At 37.4% G+C, this 27295-nt stretch overlaps 4 protein-coding genes across 19 annotated transcripts in view; 2 read left to right on the plus strand and 2 right to left on the minus strand.

The window, feature by feature from the left end:
* Positions 1-277: 277 nt before the first annotated feature.
* On the minus strand, positions 278-4368 carry LOC143366435 (N(G),N(G)-dimethylarginine dimethylaminohydrolase 1). Its single transcript, XM_076807530.1, has 5 exons — positions 3962-4368; positions 3683-3785; positions 3492-3589; positions 2027-2122; positions 278-1938 (listed from the first exon to the last, which is right to left on the minus strand). Exons 1-5 carry the CDS (start codon positions 4217-4219, stop codon positions 1684-1686), a joined length of 810 nt encoding a protein of 269 aa, XP_076663645.1. The 5' UTR covers positions 4220-4368; the 3' UTR covers positions 278-1683.
* A 436-nt stretch (positions 4369-4804) lies between these two features.
* Positions 4805-14594, plus strand: LOC143378626 (ribitol 5-phosphate transferase FKRP-like). Of its 14 annotated transcripts, none has more exons than XM_076830480.1 (6): positions 12997-13091; positions 13177-13292; positions 13399-13513; positions 13596-13677; positions 13754-13940; positions 14000-14594. In XM_076830480.1, exons 3-6 carry the CDS (start codon positions 13445-13447, stop codon positions 14211-14213), a joined length of 552 nt encoding a protein of 183 aa, XP_076686595.1. In that variant the 5' UTR covers positions 12997-13091; positions 13177-13292; positions 13399-13444; the 3' UTR covers positions 14214-14594. The 14 variants fall into 14 exon arrangements, 11 of the variants coding, with proteins under 11 accessions (XP_076686591.1, XP_076686588.1, XP_076686592.1 ...); XM_076830479.1 differs by having other exon boundaries at positions 13177-13232; XR_013088319.1 differs by lacking the exons at positions 12997-13091; positions 13177-13292; positions 14000-14594 and adding exons at positions 4805-5570; positions 6417-6674 and having other exon boundaries at positions 13452-13513; positions 13754-13811.
* On the minus strand, positions 8940-12697 carry LOC143378625 (dynein intermediate chain 2, ciliary). 2 transcript variants are annotated; one of them, XM_076830472.1, is made up of 15 exons: positions 12512-12697; positions 12319-12419; positions 12082-12189; positions 11759-11960; positions 11557-11673; positions 11296-11456; positions 11140-11223; positions 10896-11082; positions 10660-10821; positions 10454-10597; positions 10283-10389; positions 9977-10154; positions 9654-9885; positions 9340-9573; positions 8940-9266 (listed from the first exon to the last, which is right to left on the minus strand). In XM_076830472.1, the coding sequence occupies exons 2-15, from the start codon at positions 12385-12387 to the stop codon at positions 9092-9094; spliced, it is 2160 nt and encodes a 719-aa protein (XP_076686587.1). In that variant the 5' UTR covers positions 12388-12419; positions 12512-12697; the 3' UTR covers positions 8940-9091. The 2 variants fall into 2 exon arrangements, with proteins under 2 accessions (XP_076686587.1, XP_076686586.1); XM_076830471.1 differs by having other exon boundaries at positions 12319-12697.
* An 8011-nt stretch (positions 14595-22605) lies between the features above and the next one.
* LOC143378817 (uncharacterized) overlaps positions 22606-27295 on the plus strand; it is a 224597-nt gene continuing 219907 nt past the window's right edge. For both annotated transcript variants that reach the window (XM_076830817.1, XM_076830819.1), the window contains exon 1: positions 22606-23387. In XM_076830817.1, the coding sequence (XP_076686932.1) occupies positions 23240-23387 (148 nt within the window). In that variant the 5' untranslated portion in view covers positions 22606-23239. The remainder of the gene's footprint in view (positions 23388-27295) is intronic.

The raw sequence follows: 27295 nt of genomic DNA on the forward strand, positions 1-27295 counted from the left end.
TACAATCCTAGCGGCTCCCTGACTACGCAGTAGGTTCGTCCGCACCCCTAATTAAGAAGCTCATAAACAATATTCCATGGGAAATACCCCTCTCGCCGGCCTCTCGAGTTGCTTGCAGCCCCGGCTCGTAACGATCACTACGCATTTCATTTGAGCTCCCAAAAATTATGTTAAAGTACTGTACTACTTTAGTAACCCAGCTGATACTGGACATGTTTACACACGTTCTTGCGCTTATGTGGGTGAGGAAACAATTGATAAAAACTAGACTATAACGTCTAGCATATAGTTTTTATTCTGTTTACAACTTTTTAGCCTTATACACTTTGGAGAATTTGCGAAGAAATTACACAGAATGGTGCTAAATCTAAGGTTAAAAATTGTGAAGAGAATACTTTGAGAATATTTCCAACACTTTCGTATTAAAGAAATATTCAAATATTACAAGAAATGAAAGTTGAGTTAACAAGAAAATATGCATATCAAAATGTATAAAAATGTAATAAATTACATAAATATTGTCATGACTTTAAAGGATATGAAGAAACCATTGCATTACGTCACCGTGAGTTATATTAAAATTCTACACACATTGTAAATTTGCCGAAAAATTTTAGCTTGCCGTAATATATATATATATGTATATATGTATCGTGTATACATATATCAAGTTTATTTATACAGAACTCTTGCATTTTCTGTTTAAACTCTTAATTGCGTAACTTTGTTTTAATGTGAATCAGCACAATAACTCTTAACTATCAGTGCTTTTATATATCATTAACATCGTAGTATACTTGTTGAATTATAGAAGAGCTCTGTTTGAATAGTAAAGTGAACACTTTATAGACTAGTAGCAAATGCATTCAGAGGTGTCAGAATACTGGTGATTAATTCCTAATTCATTCCTAATTATGTAACATAAAATATCAAAAGTAGAAGACATCATCTACACGTCGATCGCGTATCCCGTTAATTCTATGATTTCATTATTTTTGTGCTTATATTAAAAATTTCTTTTGATTTGCTTGCATAGTTTATGAATCAATCTTTTAATTGTCATAAGGCTTTTTAGAAAGAGAAATTTGGTGCAATATTAATCACTATAACATTTTGATACTGAATTCATCGTTTGTTATCAGCATGAAGCATAAAATATAAAATAATAAATAGTAAACAATGATAGAGTACCTTTCAAACTATGAAAAAATAAAAAAGTATTAATACTAAAATAATATTATGCAACTATAAATGCTGTCATAAAAGAATCGAGTACTAAACAAAAGGATACAACTTCTTTTTTTTATATAAATGGCAAGATATAAATTATGACTGATGTAGCGAAAGTTTACAAATTAGATAAAGTATTAAAGTTTCAATATATTACCTCTACTGTAAATATGGTAAAATCAAATATATTAATCTTTTTAATTATAAAATCTCTTCTATAGTAAGATAATCTTTTTATAAAATAATTATAAAATAATCTGCCCTGCTCTTTAAAGTAGGTTGCTGAAGTTTTAGAGCGACGTAAAGTCCTACGTCGATACCATAGGTCCTTTTGCACAGCGTTTTGGTAATATTTCTCATTAGAAATATTCAAATTTTTTCATCTCTCGATTCGTATCGATATACGAAAGTAGCAAATTAACGCGCTTGCTAGGTACGTTATCCTCTTTCGGTTTAAATACTGCGAATATGTCTGGGTCTACGTACCAATAAGCAACAAGAAGTTAAACCAGAACTGACCTTGGCTAATTCAGACATGTGCAATGATCTGGTTGGAAACTCGATTTTCTCTGCAAATACTTTACTTGATCGTGGAATTTCATCTTCTGATCGATGAATTAACGTTCCATTAACATATAGTACATTGGCGGCAGCGTCTTCGGGGACAGTTAGTGTCTGGTAGGTGTACGTCGCCTCTCTTTCGATTCTCTGCACCACGAGCAACATGAAAACGTGAAAGACAATAGATAAAGACAGTGTTAAAGGATAACACAAATCCATGCCTATGACAAAGTACCTTTAAAACTTCTTGCGACTCCTTTCCAGCGCCGACACAAATAATGTCTGGACCAGCCATTGTGACTAAAGCTTTGAGACGCTTAGACTCAGCAACCTGTAAGCAACAATTGAATAAGAAATATATATTTCTAATCACAAATGATAAGAAAATAGTGATACCAAATGCATAAATTAACTTTCTCTTTATTCTGATACATATTACTAATGTTCTCATTTCCCTTACAATAACTATATATAGTTTAAGCATCATTTCGATTATATACATATCACTTTTTAATTATATTCCGACACGATGCACAGGCTAAAGAATAAACTGTTTCAAATGTATCCAGGTTTCTATAGCATTGCATTAAAAAAAGAAACTTTGTACGTTATATTCACATATTATTTACACTACTAAGTTCTACAGCATCGCATACCTATATAAATAAATACAACGTATAATTACGTGCAGAAGTGAAAGAACGTGTTTCTAATTGCACGAATTTGTGTGCTTCATGTGCAAAATTGCACTAAGCCATAATTCGCATAACACTCTTCGTTTGGAAGCGTTTTGCTCAAATTTGCAATGTAAAACGTTTGTTCACACATAAACTTGTTGGAAACGTGCTAAATTGTGTTTCTAAATCGTGAGATGTTTTGTTTCAATTGCAAATATGTGAGTGAGTCTAGTACACCCAAACCTGAAGTGGGGCTGAGGTAAGACTTTCCACTATCACCTCTTCGCCACCATCACCCACCTTAAACGAACATCAAAACGGTAAATTATATCACCTTGATAGTTCTTTCCATATCGTTCATAGTTTGAACCCAATATATGTGTAAACATATTTAAGTATTGTATAGAAATATATTATACTATGAACGTGTCTCGTTAATATTAAATAACTACAATGTGAATATATGAAACTGGTGGGTCATGATAAGAGTATCAATTTCATTTGTACAACTACTGAATAGAGATTTTGATGAACTTGTACATATCAATCTATAATAACACTAAAACTTGAAGCACAATTAGCTCAGCTTTTTATGGCTGCAAACATGTATACGTCTATCCTATATGATCACATTCGTCCTATTAATCTAGTTCTTCATCTATTAATGTAATAATGGAGATTGTACTATATTAACACTAGAAACACATAAAAAGGACATATTCTCTCTATACTCTAGACCAAACAATTACGATACATATATCTATGTTAATCTCGCACATCGTAGTATACAACAAAATATTTAAATTAAATTCTAATATGCAAGAGACATCGATTAATTATTACTTGAAGAAATACTTCGTCAAGTAATTCATGCGATTTTTTTATGTTTATAGAACGGCTAGAAATTAGGAATAGTTTCGTATAAGTACAGCGGCGAAAGAGTAATTTAATATACAATTTAAAAAGCAAACAAGTACATGAAATACACTGAATATTAAATGCAACTTTTAATAATCAACTTACCTTGATAGGTACACAAGGGTATTCTGGAAAGGCTGCTGCGACTGCTCTCGCACCTGCCTCGTTCGTAAAATGAGAGAGTCCGACGAAGAATTCACGACCTGCGGTAATCAGTTAAACAGAGCGGTTAATTCAACCGTCGCTAATAATCCTGAATAATAATTTATGAATCTGGTTCCAAAGAAAGAATGTACCAGTAAATAAGACGTCTCCTCCATCGAGGCGAGCATTTTTATCTGCGATCTCAATAAGCGGGATCTCCAACTCCTTCTTCAAAACAGCTCTAATTGTCTCAATCTGAAATTAGATCATCGTCACTTTAGACACTCGTACATTGGAAGTATGCCTATGGATATGCGTCTTCTAATAAACAATATTAATGCACGTTAAAGTGAAATACTACTATTTGGAAAAACGGTAACTACGAAACAGAAAGAATGTTTGTCAAGGCATGTAGGATGTGGTAGGTATACCTCTTTCAGGCGGGATGGCTCATTTGGCCGTGCTATGAGCGCAATGCCATTGCAGACGACAGCGATATCTTCGACGAAAACGCAAAGCGGCGAATTCTCGTCCGGCGGCATTTCAACAACATCGATGTCGAGTTCCCGCAACAGTTGAGCTAGTGCCAAATGTTGCGTTCTAGCCTCATCTAATGTGACCTCGCCTCTCGTGCGAAGCGAAAGAGGAATTCTGCAGAGAACTGCGTGAGTGTAACGGTGGAGAGGCATGGCTTATCAACGAAACGATATTCTCGCAGAAATCTATGTGAACTCCGGCGTTTTTGGGCTTTCAATTACTCCGGAACAAACGCTGAATTGATTTCACCTTCCACTCCACTTAAGCAGAACGCCGAATACTACACTGCGGACGAGTTTGACGTTTATATAAAAACAATGAGGCAGTACTGCCAACATTCCTACTGATAATGTTACCAGATTATGTCGCCAAACGATTTTCAAATCTATCGAATAAGATTTTGCGTAATCTATTTCATTAGAACATAGGTAATATGTCGAATTTCGTCAGGGCCGACGGTACCAATTATGCAAGTAACCACACGCTTAATACATAATAAAGGAATCTAACTCCTACATAAACAAAATGTAAACGTAATTCTTTTTTTTTGTACCCCGTAAAGTGCACAGACGAGGTATAGGATACCTCGTCTGTGGTAAAGGCGAGACATATCTATTAAATAGGAAACAAGTGCAAAAATTTGGGACGCCAAAAATTTTCTTGCATAAGGGCGCCAACCATCCTCGCGCCGGCCCTGAACATCGTTATCATAACTTGTTCTTAATCTAATAAGGTCTAATAAGAATACCAAGTACATTCTTTTTCGTTTTTTAAATTATCATTGGATTCTTTTACGCGGGAAACGGCAGCAAACGTTGTTCACTTCCAGAACGCCTTTGTAAAATGCGTGAACGCGGGAACCCCGCGTATTGTGACGATTGTGAGATTTGTGAGCGGCAAGTGACAAGTTGGCGACACTGTGTAACAGAATTAAAGGACGCAGCAAGTATCGCGGTCTGTCAAATGTTCAAACGTTGTTTAGAGGTGCTATGACATGAAAATTTGACATACAATGATACTGCGAAACACGCGATAATTATGCGCTTTAAGTTTGTGCGAACTTTATTAGTGCTTGCACTATTAGGCAATATCATTATATGGCATAGAATATGGAGGTTATTTGCAACTCAAAACACGTTCCGGTTGTTGACACCGAGCATCGTAACACCTGACCCTCCGCACAAACTTCACCGTCGATTAGCTCGTTTGGTGACAGTGGTTATACGGCAGTTTGAAACCTTCGAAAACGATGTGACTGCCACCGTGGAGTCTGTGTTACACTTCTATCCCACTATACCAATTTTAATAGTATGCAACGAGCTACCGTACCCCTCATTGGAGCTTGATTTTGCGAATGAAAGCATGGAAAATGTGAGACTGGTAAATTTGCAACCGGAATTTAATCATTCTTACGATGAGAGAAATCCACTTTTCTACGTGCGTACTAAGTACGTTTTATTCTTACCCGACGGCAGTCGACTTTCTTCTAAGCAGGTCATGCAAGTAAGGAACTTTACATATTTCTATCGTTACGTATGTATTTCTTATATGTCCAGAGTTCTCTTTTCAGAAAAGATGCAAAAATGTTTAAGGGGTCATTCTGGTAATCACGTCTCAAAATTCGACAACATTTAGATTTTTTTTTCTCAGCGAATACAATGAATAACAATGTCAATTTTTTTTCATTTATTAAGTTACTTATAATGAATATGGAACAATTGTTTAAATACACTTTTAATTGTGTTTTTTCAATGTTATCTGGAGTTCAAAATCGCACCTTTGAAAAGACGGCGGGAGTGATTTCAGCTCACAGACTCATTTGAAACAAAAAAAACCAAACTGATTCTTAACCATTATGAGTGCCGCTATCACAGGTGCCAGAATTAACCACGTAAGTCAAAATTTAACAAAATTGCGCGCATTCAAACTTCAAGTAAAAATGGAAAATTTTGAAACTTGAAGTTTGAATGCGCGCAATTTTGTTAAATTTTTACTTACGTGGCTAATTCTGGCACCTGGGATAGCGGTACTCATAATAATTAAGAATCAGCTTGGTTCCTTTGTTGCAAATGAGTCTGTGAGCTTAAATCACTCCTGCCAGGGAGGTATTTCTTTTCAAAGGTGTGATTTTGAACTCCAGATAACATTGAAAAAGCACAGTTAAAAGTGTATTTAAAAAATTGTTCCGTATACATTACAAGTAGCTTAATAAATGAAAAAAAAGTTTGACATTGTTATTCATTGTATTCACTGAGAAAAAAAGCCTGAATGTTGACGAATTTTGCGGCGTGAATACTAGAATGACCCCTTAAGACTCTGTTTTCAAAACATTTATTATTTTCGTTGCAGGAGACTCTGTCACAAGCGGCAAAATTAGGAATTGTAACTGTACCATTGGGAAGAGTAACTTTGAATTGTATTCACATTGATTTAAAAGTAAAAGAATGGACTCTGAAGTTTTCACATATTATGGGCAACGAATGTGACGGTGTTAGTGGAAAGCACGCTACAATGGTCGAGACGAGGCTATTAAGGAAATTAACCGATCCTTTTCTTTTACCTTTCACGGACGCATTGTACATTCAGACGCATGCGATAGGTGCAAAGGTTCGTAATTCAGATTTAACTTTACTTTTGAATTTATTATGCTTCTATTACATGTCCTGGTTTATACAATTGTGACAAAACAGATTTGAGTTGAATTTTTGTCAAGTACGTATGCGAGTGTCAGTAGCATGTATGTTATAAGAACCATAAATGAAAAGTTTCTCCAATATTACTTATTTTTTGCGTGACCTTCATATATTTGTATTTATATAATACATGATAAGTTTCATTTTTTACATTGTGTTTATTATGCTTACGATTACTACTATACTTACTAGAAACAGATGGTATAGTCTGATTTTCGAGAGTTGAGACCTGAGATGTCGCACGCAATCCATAGCGTACCATTGGTTCCTCCTTATCCACGCTCCGTCCGAGAGACCCGCCTCAGGTCTCAACTTTCGAAAATCAGACTATAGTGTATGTGTATGTATTAAAAAGAAAGCGAATCTTACTTTATTAGATGATCTATTACATGTTACCAGATACATATATTGACAAATTATCAATTCAATGAAGGGAAATCGTTGCATAGAAATCAACAATCTCAATGGAAAGTACAACAATTACATCAAAGTCGCGAACGATTGATGTTCGAGAAGTTGGGTATTAAGAAGGTCGTAAGAGCTTCCAATTCCATAGAATGGTATGGATGTTCAAGAGAAAGTAGTAGATGTTTTGGTTCAGTGATAAATGGAGTCCCATCGTATCTTTATCAAAATCGATACGCGCCGCCTTGTTGCCTCTCAGGATTAAGAAAGGTTGCTCATCATGTGTTTGATCAATTAGAGGAAGTTGGTATCAGATTTTGGTTAGAAGGAAGCTCTTTACTTGGTGCCATGAGAAATGGTGATATATTACCATGGGATCATGAAGTACAAATAGGAATAAATCGTGACGACATCGATCGATCGCAATGGTTAATTAAAGCCATGAGTAAACCCGTCGTCGATAATCACGGTTTCGTTTGGGAAAAGGCAACAGAAGGAGTATTCTTTAAAGTGCAGTATTCAAAGACAAATCATTTAAATGCAAACATACTTCCATTTTATGGGAGAAATGGCTCTATGATTAAAGATGCATGGTTTTTAAATAACAGAGACTTCCCGGAACAATTTCTTCATCCAATGTCGAGTATTGAGTTCGCTGGTAGACAAGTGCCATGTCCAAACAATATAAGGGATTTCTTAGAATTGAAATACTTTAAAGGTGTGATAGAAAATCCAGAAATTCCTGGAAAACTTTATTTCTAGGATTTCTATTTAAATTAACATAATCGGCGATTATCTGTAAACATAGTAGGATTTTACAGTCTTTATTTATCATCTTAAATATCCGAATTAATGTATTCCATTAAGAAATTAAAATAGAAATACATCGTAATCTTCTTAAATGAGATATTATTTTCCGATATTTTATAAACATTGACGAAATTGTACCTTCTACTTTACCTTCTATTTTATTAATAATACATTGTTAGGTATTGTCACAAGTTCCTAACGATCATTTTAAATGCAAAGTTGAAACTTGTTACTTGACAAGTTACAAGGATGATGTATTTTAGAATGTAGTACAGTATTTACAACTTTTTGCAGATGAATTTTTTTATACCTCTAATTATAATATTAAAAAATTATGGTCTGTAATTTCGTTTGATAAAACGAATTAAATGTGCCAAAGATGCAAAGTTTATTCGCTTTTTGAAATATACATTTTCCAATGCGTTTTTTATATGTATATTACTCGATAATTATTTTTTATGAATTGTATGCTCACTATAGTATTTAGTATTTTTTCTAATATTTTGGGAGGAAGTAACAGACACTGTGATCATCAGTGCTTATTATAATTGAAATACTTTTGCCCCTATATACAAATATCTCTCATTTTTCACTATTCTTGTATGTACGTGAAAGTTTAAGTATAAATTTTGTAAAGTAGTATTTTATTATGAAGTCATGTCAGTACTATTACATGGAATTGCAAGAACTTTAACATAAATAATTCTATTTACAAAGTCATGATTGTTAATAAGTGCTTCTAGTATAGAGAATAACTGTTATAGCAAACCTAGCTGCTAAGTTTAAATCTGTAAAGTATAGGAATATTTTTAATGTATTTTAAATTTAGTGCCAATTTATTTATAAAAATATAGATACTATCATGTATTTTCCGTTATAGCAAATATTAATAAAATGTTGATGTTTACAAAAAAATAGGTACAGTATATTTTTTAAAACAGTTAATAAAATATATACAGTGTCCTTTAGAAAATTAATCTTTCTTGTGTATATTACAAACATATACATATAAGTATTCAGAGTACAGGATCTCGCATACAAATAGATTTTCATTTACGGAAGTAAAATGTATACATATTTCAATTTTTTTTATTTTGATATAAAAATACGATTTAATTATTCTATCCTTATATCTTTTGGTGGTGTTAATACAGGCGGCTCGCGTACAAAACTCAATAATTTTTCTAATTTCATAATTTCTAATTCTCTGTGTGTCAGATGAAGTTGCTTCTTTGTTGGTTTTACTTTTATTCTGAGGTTCGGTGACAATTTCAATGTATTTACTGTACCTCTGTTAACACAAAACGTAAAAAATAACAGTGAAAATAAATTGTTATTAAAAGGTGTGTTAAAGAGACACTTACTTATCATCGCCAACTATAATGAATGGCAGTTCATTATTAAATGCTAGTCGAGTTAGTTTATTCTTCCTTTTACTAACAATTGCTTGACTGCATATCGGCCTGTATTTATTTACATTTAAATCAAACACTGTGACTTTCCCGTCATTTGAAACACAAGCCAATACAGTTGAGCTGTATGGTGCCCATTGAACATCTCCAATTGGAACACCAAGATCAAACATAAATAAAGGCTCCCTATAAACAATTTTTTTCTCCTCAAAGTTCTGAATATTTTTACTAGATGTATACTACATATTAATACGCTAAATACTTACATTCTATCATCTTCCCATATCTTTATCCTCCAGTCGCTCGAACAACTTGCAAATATACTAGAATTAAATTTATTGAATACTATCCGATACACAGGCATATTGTGCGCTTCGTTATAGGTTTTCATATAAACGCTGCTGTACGCTGTATTGCATTTATAAATTGTTCCTTCTTCCGTGCCCACTAAGAATACATTTTGATCTGCAGGATGAAATGCAAGGCATGTACCGCACCCTGAAAGAATGTGGAAATAGTTTAAACACGATTTATCAATATCAAAACAGCTGATAATATCATCCTTACTACTAATATCAAGTGTTACTACCTTTAAGCGTAATTATAGTACCATCTGGTCCAGGTATCGGAGGTCGGTCTAGAAAAAGTGTCATCACGGTAGTCAAACTAATGTCGCTCTGATTTAATATCCAGTAATTTATTTTTCCATCAATGCTGACACTGTAGAATGCCAAATTACCTTCCTCTGTATCTGGTGCCCAACATACCTTAAACATTATGTATTTTTAAGTTATCGGGTCGATTACATAAGAGTACTTTAAACGATTGATAAATTCTAAACTAAAGATAATGGATCTATAAATGTTTATTGTAGTTTTACTAGTACTTGACGAACCTCCCATACTATACCTCCGTGTTTCTGATAAACATCATTACTCTTGTATTGTGGAACTGTTGGTGGTAGCATGACATTGTAAACAGCTACAGCACCATCCATAGTACCTTTATCGTGGAAGAGAAGATGAACGGTATTGTTGTGAGAGTTATATCTCTTTTCATTTCTTACCAATAACTAAAAGGTGCGGGTGTTGTTCACTGAAAGCCAAACACATCACTGGAGATTGTGTTGGACAGATCCATTCTGGATATGATGGATTTTTTAAGCTATATAAACATACTTTTCCGTTTGTTATCAGGCTATTAAATGACACTGAAACGTCATATACATAAGTAGTTATAGTATACTAACACTTTATCGTTTTTTTTACTAACTTGTTCCATAAGATACTGCAAACAGATCATAATATCTGCCATTAAAACATAGATTTGTGACGTCATGTTTTTTAGTTTTGTCGTAACTAAATTTCCATAAGGGCAATAGCGAACCCTCTCCATCTTTAAATTCATCGCTTGGATCATCCCAGTATCTGTAGTCTAAAAATTTGTCCATGAATACCACGTCGAACGAAATCTAACTGTTTAAAAAAGCTTGGAGAAAAGATATCGACCTTGAGATATGTCGTCAAAATTATTTTGGTTCACCATTCGTTCTAATGTTTTCACAGCTTGCAGCATTCTTGCTGTTACTGCCATGGATTCTGTTTGGGCCTTCTTTTTCATATCCTCCTTCTTTGTTTGTATAAGTGGAATTCTCCTCTCTTTTTCTCTTTCGCGTTGTTGTTGAGCAAAATCTTCCTGAAACATGATTTGTTTGTGTTTCGAGCTAATTAAACTCGGTATAAAAGCACATACCTGATACTTATCAAAGATTGTCCATTGAAATACGTGGGTATTAAACATCCCCGTTGGTGGAGGTACAGTTTGCGTACTCATTTCCTACAGAAATAATATATAATCAGTTAGATATGGAAGCCATATTTCATTAAATGTAAGCCTATGGAAACTTACTCGCATAGGATTAGTGTAAGTTAGAGCAGCTCTTTCACAAAAATTAAATTGATTTGGTATCTTCTTAGGTTTTACTTGCTCTATCTCCTCTTCATCTGGCTCGATTTCCTGTTCAGCTTCTTTCTGCTCTTCTTCTTCTTCAACATCCTTTGGTATTTCATCTATAGTTATATAAAATATGTTTAATCAGTTTTAAATTTAATAAGCAGTATGTACGTACTGCTTGTAGGTGCTTGTGATATTTTTTGTTCTTATTATTACCAGTTAACTGAAAATCTTGCTCTTCTATATCCTCCAGTTCTTCCTCTTCCTCGCCTTCTTTTTCCTCCTCCTCATGATCATCACGTGGTACAGTTAATGCTTCATGGTGACTTTCCACTATCAATAAAATAGTAATTTTATTTAGTATAGTATTCGATAGTATGAGTGTGGTAAAAGGTTTCTATGTTTTACCAAGTCTTACCTACGAGTCCACCTGCTAGTTGTATTTTTGCTTCGTCAGAATCTTTGTGCAATATTGCTCCGGGCACACTTATAATAGTTACTAAATGCGGTGGAGGAGGTAACTTAATGAATTCTTTCAATTTCCACGACCATTCGACTAAAGAATCTGGAACCCTTGTATTATGTATAGTTAGAACTCGTGCAAATTCCTCTTGTAATTCCTAAAGTTTTATATTATAATATGATTTGCAGAACGATTAAAATAACTAGGAAGGCTTGCTTGAAACTTCATAATTACGATATATAGCGTTAGTATAACTTAGCATCGACAAGTTAACGTACAATTTCTGTTAATTGCAACTGGTCGTCTGGTTTAAGATAAATTTTTCCACGCATCCAATCCATATCGCCACCACCTATATCTAAACGACTCTTCATCATACTCATGTGCTAAACGTATGTAATAAATAAGTTTTAATTTTTTATTAAATGCAAGTACTTCCTTTTTACAAAAGATATATGTTGATACAAGCATTGCTACTACAATTAAGTATTTCATTTAAGGCATGGAATACTAACTTTTGGTAGATCTTTTTGTGACTCCACAACTCTGGAGATCGTTCTCCTCGATAATCCAGATGGACGCATCGTTCTTGATTTGCAAACTGTTTATTATCCAACTGCATACAAAAATGTGAAATAACTTAGTATTTATTATGTTGTAAATTCTTGCTATTATTTACTGCGGAAAGCTATCCACCAAAATGCTTACAATTCGATAAAAGAATGTAAAATTTTGTCCTGACTGTTTGTAGTAAGTAAAGTATCTTTTATATTAGGCAAATAGGAAACACTGTTTTAGTACAATAAATGTATATTAGAAAACAAAAGTGAAGTTCACCACATCTCATTTATCTTCAGAAAATGTAGGGAAATAAGTTGTGGTTTCCTAGGAAACTTGTTATATTGCTATAGAGGTATTTAAATAATACTTATTTCAAATGAACTATTCTATCATATTATATAATAATTTGTTATATCTACTCTACCAAAATTTAAAAAAAAAACGTAAAAGTATCTCGAAATCTCTTACTTGAAAATAACTTTTTATTTGAATTCTGTGAAATTTAGGTCAAGATATGTTGCATATACATAGTATATATAGTGAAGCATGATTTGTTGCATTGCATATTTAACTATAAATTTGTCTATTTTTTTTTTAAATAGTGGGCAGTACTATTTAGATATTCTGTGCGGTTATATAGATGAAAGAAAATCAATAATGGGACATGCCATGATAATGTAAGCATGTTTGCTACTTGTAGATAAGTCAGAATAATTTACAAATACTTGTGAGTAAAAGTGAAAGCAGTATTATATTTAATGCATCTCTATACAACAAGGCATATATTATTCGTGGAATATATTATATTCCAGAGTAAATTGTTATTTTTTAAGTACCTGTTCAAAGTACCTGTCTGCCAAAAATGAGAGTATGTATTTTATAAATGAAATTTGCGCATTATTATTATTGAATATTTAAGTCAGAAAAGGTATAATTTTCTATGTTATTTTGTGGAGAATTATTATACTGGTATGTGGTTATGTTGAAACGAGTGTCTGGTGTTCTCTTTCAAAAGGTTTTATGTTACGTTTCAGATGAGTTGAGAGAAGTCTTTAATTTAATATAAAATTTTGTTTTGTGATGGAAGATAGTGGGATTGACAGTGATCCAAAACCTACTAGTCACATAGAAGATGAGAGACTCTTTGTGGTAAATATACGATACGATTCGTTACACCTTACACGTGTATAGACGTATAAGCAAAATCTTTGGACGCATTGTACACTTCTAGGGAAGCGATAGCAGCTGCAGTAGCAATCAGACGCAAATATCTCAACATAATTCTACTACTAAACAGCTGCAGAAAAAGCTTGGTACTACTGCTAATTTATTATCGTATTACTCAGTTGTATCGCTCAGAACACTTTACATATTCCTTATTTCGGACAGAGGCACGAATTGAACAGGCAAAACGTATTCAGCGTAACTCCGACTATATAAAATTGCCAAAGTATGATAAGGGCTGCGGTGGTGGTAGTAGTACTACCGGACTGATATCGATTCAAAGACTTCCTATACCAACTAAGAATAAAGAACATCTTCCTCTCGTCGAATATTGGCATAGCGACAGCGAAAGGTAAGTACATGATAAATTCTTAATATCATGCTTTCGAATGTGATCTCTTCAATTTGTAGCGACGGTGAAATGACTCTTTTCCCATCATCTAAGTCAAAAGATTCTGTGAAGCACAAGCAAGATCTGACTGATACATTTAGCATTGAAGAACTGAGCGAGGAAAGCGAGGACTCTCTGAATTTAGGGCCTACCCAAACATCCCCAGAACTGAAATTCATGAAATCTTATGGATGTACCCGGGAATGCTTTAGATGTCAGTGCCACATATTGTAATTCATTGTTACATATACGCTTTAAGTATGTTACAGATTAATTATTTTTTATGTGTTATCAACTATCAATTTGATGTTTTGAAATTCCGTACGATTATGTAAGTAAGACTTTATTATATACCGAAGAATGCAGGCCAAATATATTAAGTATTTACATTATGTAATTTAAGATTTGTTATTTATTCTGATTCTCATATTAGTCGATGAATTCTCTGTACCTATAAGCAGTGTACATAGAGTCACAAACATTCAGAACAACGAGCTAAATACAAAGCATTTAATTTGATTCATAAGTATTCATTAGTTTATGATTATATAATTAATTTATACAAAACAATTAATGTAATTAAAAAGCATTTAGAATACAGTCTTATTCCTCTCATCCTGGCGCCACTGTTGACTTCCCAGCAAGTAGAAACAGCAAAAATGAATTTCTTTATATCAATAATAAAAGAAACTAAATTCTTCAGAATATTATAAAAATCTTGCATGAAATGGAAATAATGATTGCTGAGAGCTTACATTCAGGTTTAAACAGAGAAATAACGAACGATGCCGAAGAGGGTGCACAGTTGGTCTAATGAATGTATTGGTTCATCGAAAACAATGCTTCTCTTCTTCGTGACCGAAACAATTATTGCTAAGGATATTATTCAAATGGCATTTCCCAACTGAACATCGGTAAAGCTCGTGATGTCTGTTTCGTACGAAGCCGTAGTGGGTAATATCCGCTGCTGTCACTCCAGGATATTACTTAAGACTAGAGATCATTGCTAATGGTGCCGTGCGAAAATTTCAAATTGACAAAAAGACAGCGTATTGTTGCACCGTACGACGTTTACCAGCGTGCAACAATTTGCAAATAAAATTGTACTAATGAGATTGAAAAATCATGCGACGTATCTCGAAATTGTACATCTTGCATAAGTGTGATGCAAGTCTGCACAGTTGATTTAACTGTCCATCAGGTCCTGAATGAATTTGATGCTGGTAGAAGACTGTACCGCGGGGTCCGAGCTGTAGAACTCTTTTCCAAAGTACAGATTCCATTAGAAGATTGTACAAAGGAACGAATAGGTCCCTGAAGTAATGTCGCATGGAAATCTCATCTTGTAATGTACACACGCAGGTACCCCGAGGAAATGCGGCTCTGTAATGCGCGTTTTATTCCGTAATCTAGATCGTCCTCCGAGGAAAAAGGCCGCGTACTCCATTTCTTGCTTTCTGCGAGCAACAGTTCGACTGTATTTTATACCGTTATAGAGGCTTCTCTTCTGTATTCTCACTCGCTGTATCTTACTTGGCCGATCTACTACACATTGTGTGCGTGTCTAGAAAAATCCTTTTAAACTGCTGCACATTGTTCGCGAATTCCTTGACGAAGTGGATTATTCCTTCGGTGTACATGTACTTAGATTATATTTCTTCGAGGAAGAAATTTGTTTGAATAACGTTAATTGTTCGGTATTTGATTGGATAATATAAACAGATATTCAGTGCAGCACAGATTTAGCACTGGAATATTGCATTGCTCTTTTGTACTTCTTATTCTCTACATTTAACACGGCATCGTCCTTTACTTTACGCACACGCGTATACGGCATTTGCATAAGAAAGGGGATTCCTTAACTTTTATTAAATGAGAGCGGATATAAGTAAACGGGAATTTCATCTGAGAACTGCGTATTTCTTATCTACTGATGGAACTGCTACGTATTACTTCTTTTACTTTAATGTTCATACCTTCCACTGGAATGGCCATAAATCATTACAGGATATTCGGTCATTTGCCAAAATAAAGGGCCCTGCGTATCTTTTTTTAATCTTTCCAAAATAACTTCAGAAGCTTTCAAGTTCCTATAACTAAAGTAGCTTAAGGGATCATTCTCCTTTGTTCGGCTGAAAAATGAAGCTATTTTTAAAGATTTTTTTTCTCAATAAATACAACATATAATGAAATAAATCTTTTTGGAATTTATTAAGCTACACCTATATTATACAAAAAAAATTAAAAAGATTTTTTTAATTTGTTTCAAATGTTTTTTTATAGCGTCAATGTGACACCTACGGGGAGGTATGTTCGTGGCGCAAGTGATTGATTTCCTAGCTCAGGCTTATCTGAAACAAAAAATTCGAAAAGATTTTTAATCTGCATGAGCGTCGCTTTTTGTTGAGAAATAAGAAAATGTCGCCGGTTTGAAAGAAAAAGTTCCCCAAAAGGGTGTTTTCTCGAATGTTCCCCGAGAAAAATCTCGGTTATTTTTCGATAAAAATTGAGCTACGGGCGGTAGCGACACTCACAGAGATTAAGAATCTTTTTAAATTCGTTGTTTCAGATAAGCCTGGGCCAGGAAATCATCTGCGCCACGAACACACCTCCTTGTTGTAGGTGTCACATTGACGCTATAAAAAAACATTTTAAACAAATTTAAAAAAAAAGAAAATAATTTTTTATATATAATATAAGAACAGCTTAATAAATACCAAACAAATTTATTTCATTATACTTTGTATTTATTCAGAAAAAAATCTTTAAAAATATCTTCATTTTTCTGCCGATAATAGTAGAATGACCCCTTAAACTAAAATTACTGGCAGACTGATAAATGCTTTGTATGTACTGGCCTCTGGATACTAACTACGGAGGTTCGATGCTATAAGTACCGAGACTTGTTGCAACGAACGTCGTGGCTGTTCGTAGCAGCTTCTTGGCACGGCCTGACTACTTCCCATGAGTTCATTGTTCGCGAAACCCGACAGCTGCAAATGTGCTCGTGCAGAGTTAATTATTTCTCTTGCCGAGTTCCTACCGCGACCATTTAGCTTCGCTTCTTCGCGATAAAGATTCTCTTCGAAGTCATTCCTGGCTTGTGTAATGCCGAATTGGGTATTTCATAAATATTATTAGAATTTCAATGCGATACTTTCTCTGAGGCCGTAATAAGTTAAAAGAATCGGAGGAGTAGAGGATTTCGCCGTTATCAAAGCACAGAAGCCCTCTTTTGTCTTCAGGATGTTACTTGCAGATCTGTCCTTTTAGATCTGGCTTGCATAAAGAATCCGATTGTATTCTTTGGGGGCTAGTTTACATCGGGGTTGGGTCATGTTTACTTGACAAATAATTTAAGTCCAGAGGTGATAAGGGTATGGTATTGTGTTCCTAGAAACATTAATGTTCGCGTGGTTAAAATTTGGGTGTCCACTGCCCACAATTGATTCTTTAACAATATGTAATAAAAGGGATGAAGGTAGTATATCCCAGCGAGGTTGAGGTCGTAGATTTCACGGGGCTCCCTCCGTACGCACGAGTAATGAAACATTTCGAGAGACGTATGGCCAAGTTTCGCTGCGCCAATGATACCATAATACATTTGTATCAAGCATATTTTACGCACTACCTACCGTTGCCACTCTCTACGTTCCACGCGTGCACGAGACAAACAAATCGGTTCACTTACGAACCCTTTTTCTTTGGAAGCGATCTCGGCGTACGCGAACATTCGCGTTGTACGACAAGAATGTCGGCAAATAGGCACGCCAATTAATGGCTCATACGGGTTAAATTTATTCTTCCCTCTGATATCCCGACAAGCTCGATTTTTAATTAAACCTACACCGCAGAGGGGGCTTAACAACCTGTTGAGGGGGAGAAAGTGTCTGTTGCGCGAAGCTTTCGCATATAGGGTGAAACTTTTATCACGTGACATCAAGTGCATTAAGATTCCGTGGAAACTTCTTTCCTATTCGCATGTATTAACCGTTTCTATTGAACAGCAATTCATGACAGTATGATATTCGTTGCGGAATATACAAAATTCTTGTCGATTTTAGCTAAATGACACGCTTCTCGTCACGAGGCAGATTTTTGTGAAAATTTCCCCAAATAGGTAAATAGGTCTACTCTTCAAAGCAATAAGAATCACCATCGCACGTGAAAGGTTCCTTTGATTGTGCATCGATAACTTAAGATCCTTTTAAAGGAGGCTAATCAAGGCTTTTATTAAAAATGCACTCTGTATGCATCGCGAAGTGTTCGTGCCTGTAATACGTATAGCCGCGAACTGATGCATGGTGCAGTGATGCATTGCATATGAATATTTATATGCACCCGCTCTCTCGTATTGCCCTCGTATGTATAATATTATATGAGGGAGACGTATTCACGGGTCACGTCGTCAACACTGGCCGGCGCGGTCATAAATTTAACGAGAATTATGGCGTATTTTGTAACCAATTTGAGGTAATAAATTTCAACCCTTCGGCGGACGTGACAACCCGTAATGTGAGGACCACTAATGTCCTTTCATTTATTCCTACGTTCCAAACGAAAATGAGAGAAGAGACGCGCTTCTACGGCGAGATTCCGATTGGCGGTGAACGACTGATTTCTATCGAGTAAGGTGAATGTCCCAATTTCTGCTCATTTAAGAGGTAACTCGTCATAAAGAAGGTGTAAAAAATTTGTTTGTGATCAAAATTTGCAGAGCGATTGATTAATTCTTTAATAATAAATCAACCAATTCAAAAACTATTTAAGAAAGATATTTCAAGATGTTTAACTATTAGTAATTTGTAATTAAATATATAATCCTTTAAATGTCCGTATTTCTGCTCGTGAAAAATAGCGATGTATGTATTGCCCCAAGCTCGCGCAACACTCGCGTAAATGTTTAAATAATTTAGAATTATTTTGTTGCAACTATAGTACAAACGTAACGCATATGATAATAAGAAAAATACGAAATGATCAGAAATGGGGACATAAGCAGAAATTGGGACATTCACCTTATCCCTTGAAGGAGATTAAAAAAAATCAATCGATTGGGTGGGACTGGTCTCTGTTTACTTTCAATGTAAATTCGATCACTTTTACTTTTTCAGCAGAGATACACGTGACGATTCTCTGCAGTCTTTTGTATTGAATTATATTAAAATTTAAAATTAGAGGATAATTAGATAATTTTATATTGAATTACATTAAAATTTAAAATTAGAGGATAATTAGATAATTTTAAATTGAATTATATTAAAATTTAATTAGAGGATAATTAAACAATTTTATATTGAATTATATTAAAATTTAATTTATTATAATCTTTTCAGACTTTCAGTGTCTTCGAATTCATTTAACAAATCAGGTTGAAGGGGTTAACGATGGAGGAATTAAAAATGATCGACTGTTTGCACCATGTTTCTTTTTTGATTCGTGAAGCATCCACGGACCTTGATTATGTAGGTTAAGTTAATTAGCATGCACTGTACGGATTCCTCGGTATAAACTTTATACTTTCCCTCTAGCCTAATGAAGGAGCGAGTCATTTTTATTTTCTTCAGGAATTCCTGTGAAATGTATGCTTGATCTAGTGCTGAAGTGCCTGAAATTATCTGTGCCTCGACGATCTCTGCAGTCTACTCAGTTTTCGCGTCCAACATACTATTAGCAGAGTCTAAATTTCTCTTACTAAGTATCGATACGCGAATGCTGTTTGGTTATCTAAGAAACAAATTAGTCTACTACGGCGCCGTGCGGTACAGTAATCAGCAGGAGTACCGATTTCTCGGGCCACCGCAACTAAGCCTCACCTTCGAATCAAACCCCAAACCAGTAGAACCGGATTTCGTGAGAATATGTCCCCCAGGGCTTGGAAAAGGGACTAAGTAAAACGAAGAAGCATAGAAAGATTTCGTCGTTACGTAGCGTCGTGTTTAGACGTTATATCGAAACTGCATATCAACCCTAACATTCGCTTCGAGCAACTTCTGCAGGTCGTTCGCGTTCACGTGTCGCCCGTGTCTTCATTTAACGGTATGTAAATACGGTGTTTGAGCAATCGATTGCAACTGGATCCCTGGAAAGTACGCCTTAAAATGATGTTCCGCAACAGATATGGAATTGAAAAGAGTGCTGCATCGTACTCGAAGGCTAAAACAATAAGTTACTACAGATTTCGTAGACGTGAGAAATGCAGCTATGTAGTACCTTGGGTATTCATTAAAAAGAGGATACACTTCACAATCATCTAGCTCTTGCGGGCCCCGTGAAAATTGTGCTGTTTAGCTGTTACAATGACCAAGGTGACGGAGCTCCAAAAGGCCCCCTTCAAACTGTGCAATATCCATGCGGACAGTGGCGAATTTAACATGGCGACCGATGAGCAGTTGCCACCTGGGCCCATGCTCGGAAGGTCCCACCAGGGCCCCATTCTTAAAAGGAATTATGATTTTATCCGAACTATATTCTTTTTTCTGTATTATTACACTGAACCCGTTTTCAGTAAACTACTGTTTTAATTTCCCGAAAAAATGGGCCCAGCTCAGAAGGCCCCTCCTAGGGCCCTATCTTCAAAAATAAATTATGATTTTATCCAGGCACTTTTTTTCTATACTTTTCTGTACATTTTCCCTCCTTTTTTTCTACCTCTTCATTTTCCCGAAAAATTGGGCCCCTCAACTTTTGCTACCTGGGCCTTTTTTCTTAAATCCGCCACTGCGTGCGGACTGTCTTCTTGCTGAAGTTGGTAGTCGAAGAGTAATCGAGAAGCTTCCAGTTACATCCTCTATTCTATTCACTTTCCCCATAAAACGGCAATCTCATGCCGTGATCATTATGCAGCGCGATCGCCTCCGTGCATCGAGTGCGGCGAACGGTGCATCGGAGATGGTGTATCGCGATCGACCTACGACACCGGCAGCGTCCACCGTCCGTTTCCTTGTCGGGGTGAAGAACAGGAGATCGTTAGCCGCTCTCGCTAGGGACAGATAGAGGGAGATAAAGCGGAAAAGGGGAGCGCGCTGGAAGGAGAAGGCTGGTGTGTTCTGCTCTGACCATTACTCTCCCTGCCGCGTGTCGATGATTTTTAAGGTCGACATAGTTCGCGATCCCCCGGAATACCGGTGAGGAGGTGAGCCGAGCATTCGGCAAAGGCGTCGGAACGGCACCGCGTCGGTAACGTTCGCGAAAATGCAGGGTGGCGGCTGATCACAGCTACGCCAATGCGTCTGTCCCGTAACGGGGCTCGAACCATGGTCCGCTGCTCGCGCACTCGAAACCCATCGCTTCCTGTACCAACCACTTTTTTTCTCCGGACGACCGGGCTTAATTAAATACCGGTGGACGGAGGCATCTGTGTCCTCCTGGCGGAGAGTCATCCTTACGTGACCGTCACGCGATTTCGCATGGCAGAGGGCAGGGATGAAGAGAAGCGGTGGTATTTTTTTTATTGGTGGCAATGTATAAGATACTAGCAGAATACCCCAGCGCTTCGCTCCGAGCCTAAGAGACATTAAGGACTCCATGAAAACACATTTCACCCCTTTTCACCACCCCCTGGAAATTGGTTTTTAGGCATTTATGTGGGTAACCTTTCGAAGTAAAAACCAAGTTGATATCTAATCGGTCCTAAGAGGTTTTGAGCAATCCGTGATAATACATTTCACCCCTTTCCACCCTCTTAGGGGTTGGTTAGGGAAAAATCCTGAAATTGGTTTTTAGGCATTTGTGTGGGTAACCTTTCTATGCAAAAACCGAGTTGATATCTCATCGGGCCTAAGATATATTGAGAAGTCTGTGAAAACACAGTTCACCCTTTTGGGGATGGAATTTCCAAAAATCCTTTCTCAGTGGGTGGGTTAAACGGTTCAAGCTGGGCGTTAATGAGTCAGTTAGGACTTCTTCTTTTATATATATAGATAGAAGATATAGATTTCACCCATATATGACTACTCTTCGAATCACTACTATCTCTGTGATCTGATACTCCATCTACAGCAGTGATGAGCAACCCGCGACCCATATTTGCCCCTCCAGCCACTGACCTGCGGCCCGCAATTATTTCAATCGTAAATCAACGTCGGAAGTAATAAATTCCCCTCATAAATTAAAATTCTTTGATTAATATATTTAAGTATTTAATATTTAATTAAGTACTATATAGGTTTCCATTTTTGGCCCACCACTGATCATTACTGTTCAGCAGAATTTTTACCAGACTTTGCAGAGCGTCGAAATGGGTTTGTCAAATAAATCGTCAATGCGAAGAATGTCACTACCGCTTCGCCATATTCCACAGAAGCAGGACGTTAAGAAGAAAAGAACAATTCCATTTGCACGTACGTTCAAGAGACAGTAGGCTGGTAGAGAAAGAGTATGAAAAGTGATGCGCGAGTACGGGGGCCGGGTGACGTTTACGCGCGCAGACGCTCGTAGCCCGCGCAGTTGTAAGGGGGATCTGTCTCCATGAATGAAGTGAAATGGCCACGTGACACGGCGGCGGGGACCGACAGAAGGGAGCGTGCGCCGTGCGCGTGAAAAGCGCGCCAGCGGCTGCGAGTGTTGGGCGACTGGGGGACAGATGGCGCGGGTGTCGTTTGGCGGCTGCTTGAAACACCTGACCGCTGCCTAGCAGTGTGACATGGGCTCGTGCGGCGCACACTTCTTTTAAAACTGGTAGCACGCGGGACCCCGGGCATAATTGTTTTGATTCCTCGCGTACGTGAACGGTGGTGAGTCGCGCGCACGCGAGTGACAGCCGTCGGGAGTGCGACGCCTACGGGCTGACAGCCCTTTCGAAGGGACGCGAATGATCGAGGGGTGGGAGGGGGGAAGGGAGGCGCGGCAGACGCGGCCAGCAAAGGATTCCGCCAAGTTTCACCGACCTCGAGTTTCTCACCCGTGAACGGCGCACTCGTTTCGCAGCGGCCCTGCGTGCGCAGTAATTATGACAGTCGGCTCGATCGGGGCGCTTATCGAGCACGCGCCCGGTAGCTAAGCGGCCGCCGCCGATATTTAACCCTCCGCGCAACCTCTGCTCGTCCCGCCCCGTGCTTCGATTCCGTTAATGATATGCGAGATCTGGCGGCCGATACGCGACCCCGTGATTCGAAATTCCCGCGCCCGAGAATTTCGAGCTTTCGTGCTCGAAGCGTCGATCTCGTCGGCTCGCGAAGATGTGATCGCGCGGCGCCGTGCTGCGTCGCGTGACGGACTTTTCCTGGCCAGGGTAAGCGCGTTTCTTCGCTTCCCTCGCGATGACGGTGAAACGATCGGTGGTGACGATGGTGTTCGTGCTGATCACCTCCGTGATCGTGCTGGTGCGCGCGAAGGATGTGACGACGCTGGAGTACGACGACCTTCTTCCGGCGAACGAGACCAACGCACGGCACCGCGTCGACACAGGTGAGTCCCATTATTCTTCTCCGTTACCTTTTTCCTCTTCTACGCTCCGAGTTTCGATGCACGTAGACTTGCTACTCGCTGTCTTTCTTAGATCACCAGTTATCACTTATTTATTATTCGCATTGCCTTTTATTGATTTATAGCGCAATCGAGTTCTGGGAGATTTAAAATTTGCAACGTAACAAGGGGTTGGGCGATGTGACGTTTTGATAGACGACACCATATTGCAAGTGCAGATATTTTAAAGCGATTCGAGGATTTTAAACTTTAAGCAGGAACACTGTGTTACAGTGCATTCTCGCCGAATCGATAAGTTTGCATCCTAATGACCAATGGATATTTATTCGACACGAATAAATTTGCGCGTTGGTGACTGTTTGTATGCGTAGTCTCATAAATATGTTGCTGACAAGTATCGCGTGTCTATTGCAAGTGTATCTAATTCGGGTAAATTTAGTCTACCGATTGTTTATCTCGTAATTTCGTCAATCTATGCTTATATAATCGTTGCGTCACTGATTCATCGCCGTCCAGTCCAAACTGCTGACCCTAGAAACATGAAATTCGAAGGGTATATTCCTTTTGCGACGTAGGTGCTCGATAAGAAGGGATTTTTTGAAATTCCAACCCGAAGGGGGTAAAAAGGGGGTGAAATATGTTTTCTCCGATTTCTTAATCTCCTCGACCCGATTAGGTATCAACTTGGTTTCTACTTCAAAAGGATCAACCACATAAATGCCTAAAAACCAATTTCAGGATTTTGCCCCAAACAACCCCTAGCGGGTGGTGAAATGGAGTGAGATGTGTTTTCGTGGAGTCCTTTATATCTATTAGGCCCGAAGCGAAGCGCGGTGGTATTTTGCTAGTTTGCTATAAAGCTGTAGACCGATTTAAGAAAATTGTAATGTGACTGCATACTGCAAAAATACTGCGGTTTCTTGAGGGGGGCTAAAGATTCGCGATGTCGTCCACGCGATGTTGATTTTGTATGCGTCACGATTTGCATTGAATGTCACTGCTCATTTAAATTATCGAAAGTGTCGCTTATGCTCATTCCACGATGTGTGTCACGACGCTGCTTCGAGACGTACGACCTTACCACAGGAACGATATTAGCAATTTTAATAGCACGTGCTATTCTCTACAATATATTTCCGTTGCTCGTGTGTCGGGCACGATCTTTCGCGATTGCAGCGTGTTACGTATCGTTTCCCTTTCCGAAAGAAATTCCAGTTGGCATACGGTATTTTCCAGCGGAAATTCTGTACACCGCTACGGCAGTAGTTGACAAACAAAAGGTGAAACGTCCGCGACGGTTTCTGTTTCGCCGGATGGCAATCGGAGGTCTCTCGAAATCAGTACTATGACGGTGAATGCTTGAACTTTGTGTTACTCGTCTTGGATTTGCCGGGGAAGAATGACCTTTGCTCTAACGCTTCTGTGAAAGTATTATACGCTCTCCGAGTGAGGCCTTGTGCCTTACCGAAGTTGTCTTCGAACACACGCCTCGTTTTCGCGGGGAGGGACACAATTTTTCCACGATTTCTCTGTCGGATTTCCTTTTCAGTCGCAGGGGGCATTAAATACGTTCGGCTAGTTGCTTGTAAATAATTATTAATGAACCCTTCGCTGACAATACTGAACACACAATGTACACCTAATGCCATTGGGACCAGCCTGGATCAGTGTTCCTTCTCGAGAATGCTTTCTCGAGAATTTCTCGAGAAATTTTATAATTGCTTATTTCTTATTTCTCGAGAAATACTATAATCTCTCGAGAAACTTAAGTCTAGGGAAAATATTATAAATCTCATTTATTTTCGTAAATGAATGTATTACTGGTTAATCGCGAACGTATAAGCACATCTACAATTTACAATACATCTTATTAATAACATTAGAACCTACATGAATTCCAATAGAAAGGTGCTCTGAAATTATTATTTAAAAATTTAGAAAAATTGTATACTGAATAATCGTTTAGTTAAAGTTTTCTTGTGTTTTTGATAAATATTATCAACATTGTTCCAAAAATATAATTTTTGCAATATTTTTTTTAATTTCTCGAAAATTCTCGAGAGTTCTCAAGAAATATGATCTCATTTCCGATTTCTCGAGAAACAAAAAATATAGAGAAATCAGGAACACTAGCCTGGATGTGCCCGAATTCCTTGCTCGTCACTCAATGCAAAATGGGAAACGTGTTTTGCAGGATGACTCGCTGCTCCATTCGGATGGACGAGCGATGAACTCAGGTTGAACTGCATTGTCTCCGCTGCTCCGATATCTCTCCTTCGACTGGTACCGAGCAATATCCGTAGCAAAAGTTGGCATTGCATAATTCATAGCGAAACTCCTCAGCTTCGGTCGCTTCGCTGCTCGATTTTAATTGTGAGCAGTTACATCGAGTAAAATAAACGCTTGGTACCTTCAGTATGGATGTCAGATTTTTATGAGTTCTCATTAAGGGGGGATTCTCGTGTAACTGCCCGGAAATTTACGATTTTTTAGGGAGAAAACTATTGTTAATATTGCATTAAACTCTTTTGGGATATAAGGAGGCACCTTCAAACTTGTAGAATTTTTTTACGTCGATCCTTCTTTTTATTTATTGTGGAATCGTGTTAACCTCTTCGACGATGTTGGCGTCAGGTGTAGCACCCGTCACAGTCATCTGATTGCAAAAAGAAGAAATTTTTCTTAAAGCTAAATAATTTACGCTGGGACTGGACCTAGAATTTTAATGTTAGTTTTTATTTTTAATACTTTTTTCGTCGATATAAAGAATAATATGAAAAATTTGTCTCAGGAAAAAGCTTACTTTTTTTTCAAACGCTATAACTTTTCAATATTTCTTTTTTTTCTTCTTTGAAGTGGACCAGTCCCAGAGTAAAGTATCTAACTTTAAAATATTTCTATCTTTTTTTGCAATCAGATCACTGTAATATGTGCTACACATCCCGCCAACCGGAGTTACACCGTCGAAGAGGTGGACAAGATTCCACAATAATTAATAAATAATAAGAATGATCGACATAAAAAAATATTTTCTGCAAGTTTAAACATGTCTCCTTATATCCCAAAAGAGTTTAATCGAATATCACTAACAGTTTTTTTTTTAAAAATTCTTGAAGATCAAACTGTTAAGGGGTTACAAACACCTAGAATGGTCGAAACGATCGATTTTTCTAATAAAGAATTCGCAGAAGCTACAACATCAAAGTAAACATACGGTAAAAGGTTACATCTGGATTTGCTTTCATTTTTTTACAAATACATTAAAAAGAAACTGTGTCTTTCACGGAAAACGCCTGTCTAAGTAGCCCCCCTAATATAATTCGGACACTGCTATTCTAGCTCCGATGATAATGAGACACTGAAATTAAGCTTCCACCTAAAGTACGCTCCAGTTCACCAACGCGGATATACCATTAAAAGCTAAGTCTCTCGATCACGGTCGAATTGACCCCACCCACATATTTAAGAAAAATTTCCCACGCCAGCGAAGAATGCGTCGAGCGCTGGCTATCGGTCATCGTTGGACGGTGTCCATCGGGTTAATCGCGTTCGTTTAATTTACATTCGTTTAGAAAGGCGGAAATGCGTTTCTGCGCGTGTCGAGCGAGGTGTCGTGTGCCAACCCGATGAGCCCTCGCGGCGTCTAACTGTGCGTGCAAATTATTTTGCGCGATCGAGCTTTCCATCGGCGGCTAAACGTGCCCGCGTTAAATAGAATTTGACGCCGCCGCGACTCGAGGCTCGCCTCCGAACGTGTATGCGCGCGTTTTCCGATCGTTTCACCTCGGCCGATAATTAAGTCGGAATTCCTCGCTTAAAGATCTCCCTCGGCACGGCACTTAGTCGCTGGTGTGAAACAATACAGGATATGATGCAAGTGGCGCGTGTCG

The sequence above is a fragment of the Andrena cerasifolii genome, chromosome 2 (assembly GCF_050908995.1).
Source record: "Andrena cerasifolii isolate SP2316 chromosome 2, iyAndCera1_principal, whole genome shotgun sequence".
Classification (NCBI taxonomy): domain Eukaryota; kingdom Metazoa; phylum Arthropoda; class Insecta; order Hymenoptera; family Andrenidae; genus Andrena; species Andrena cerasifolii.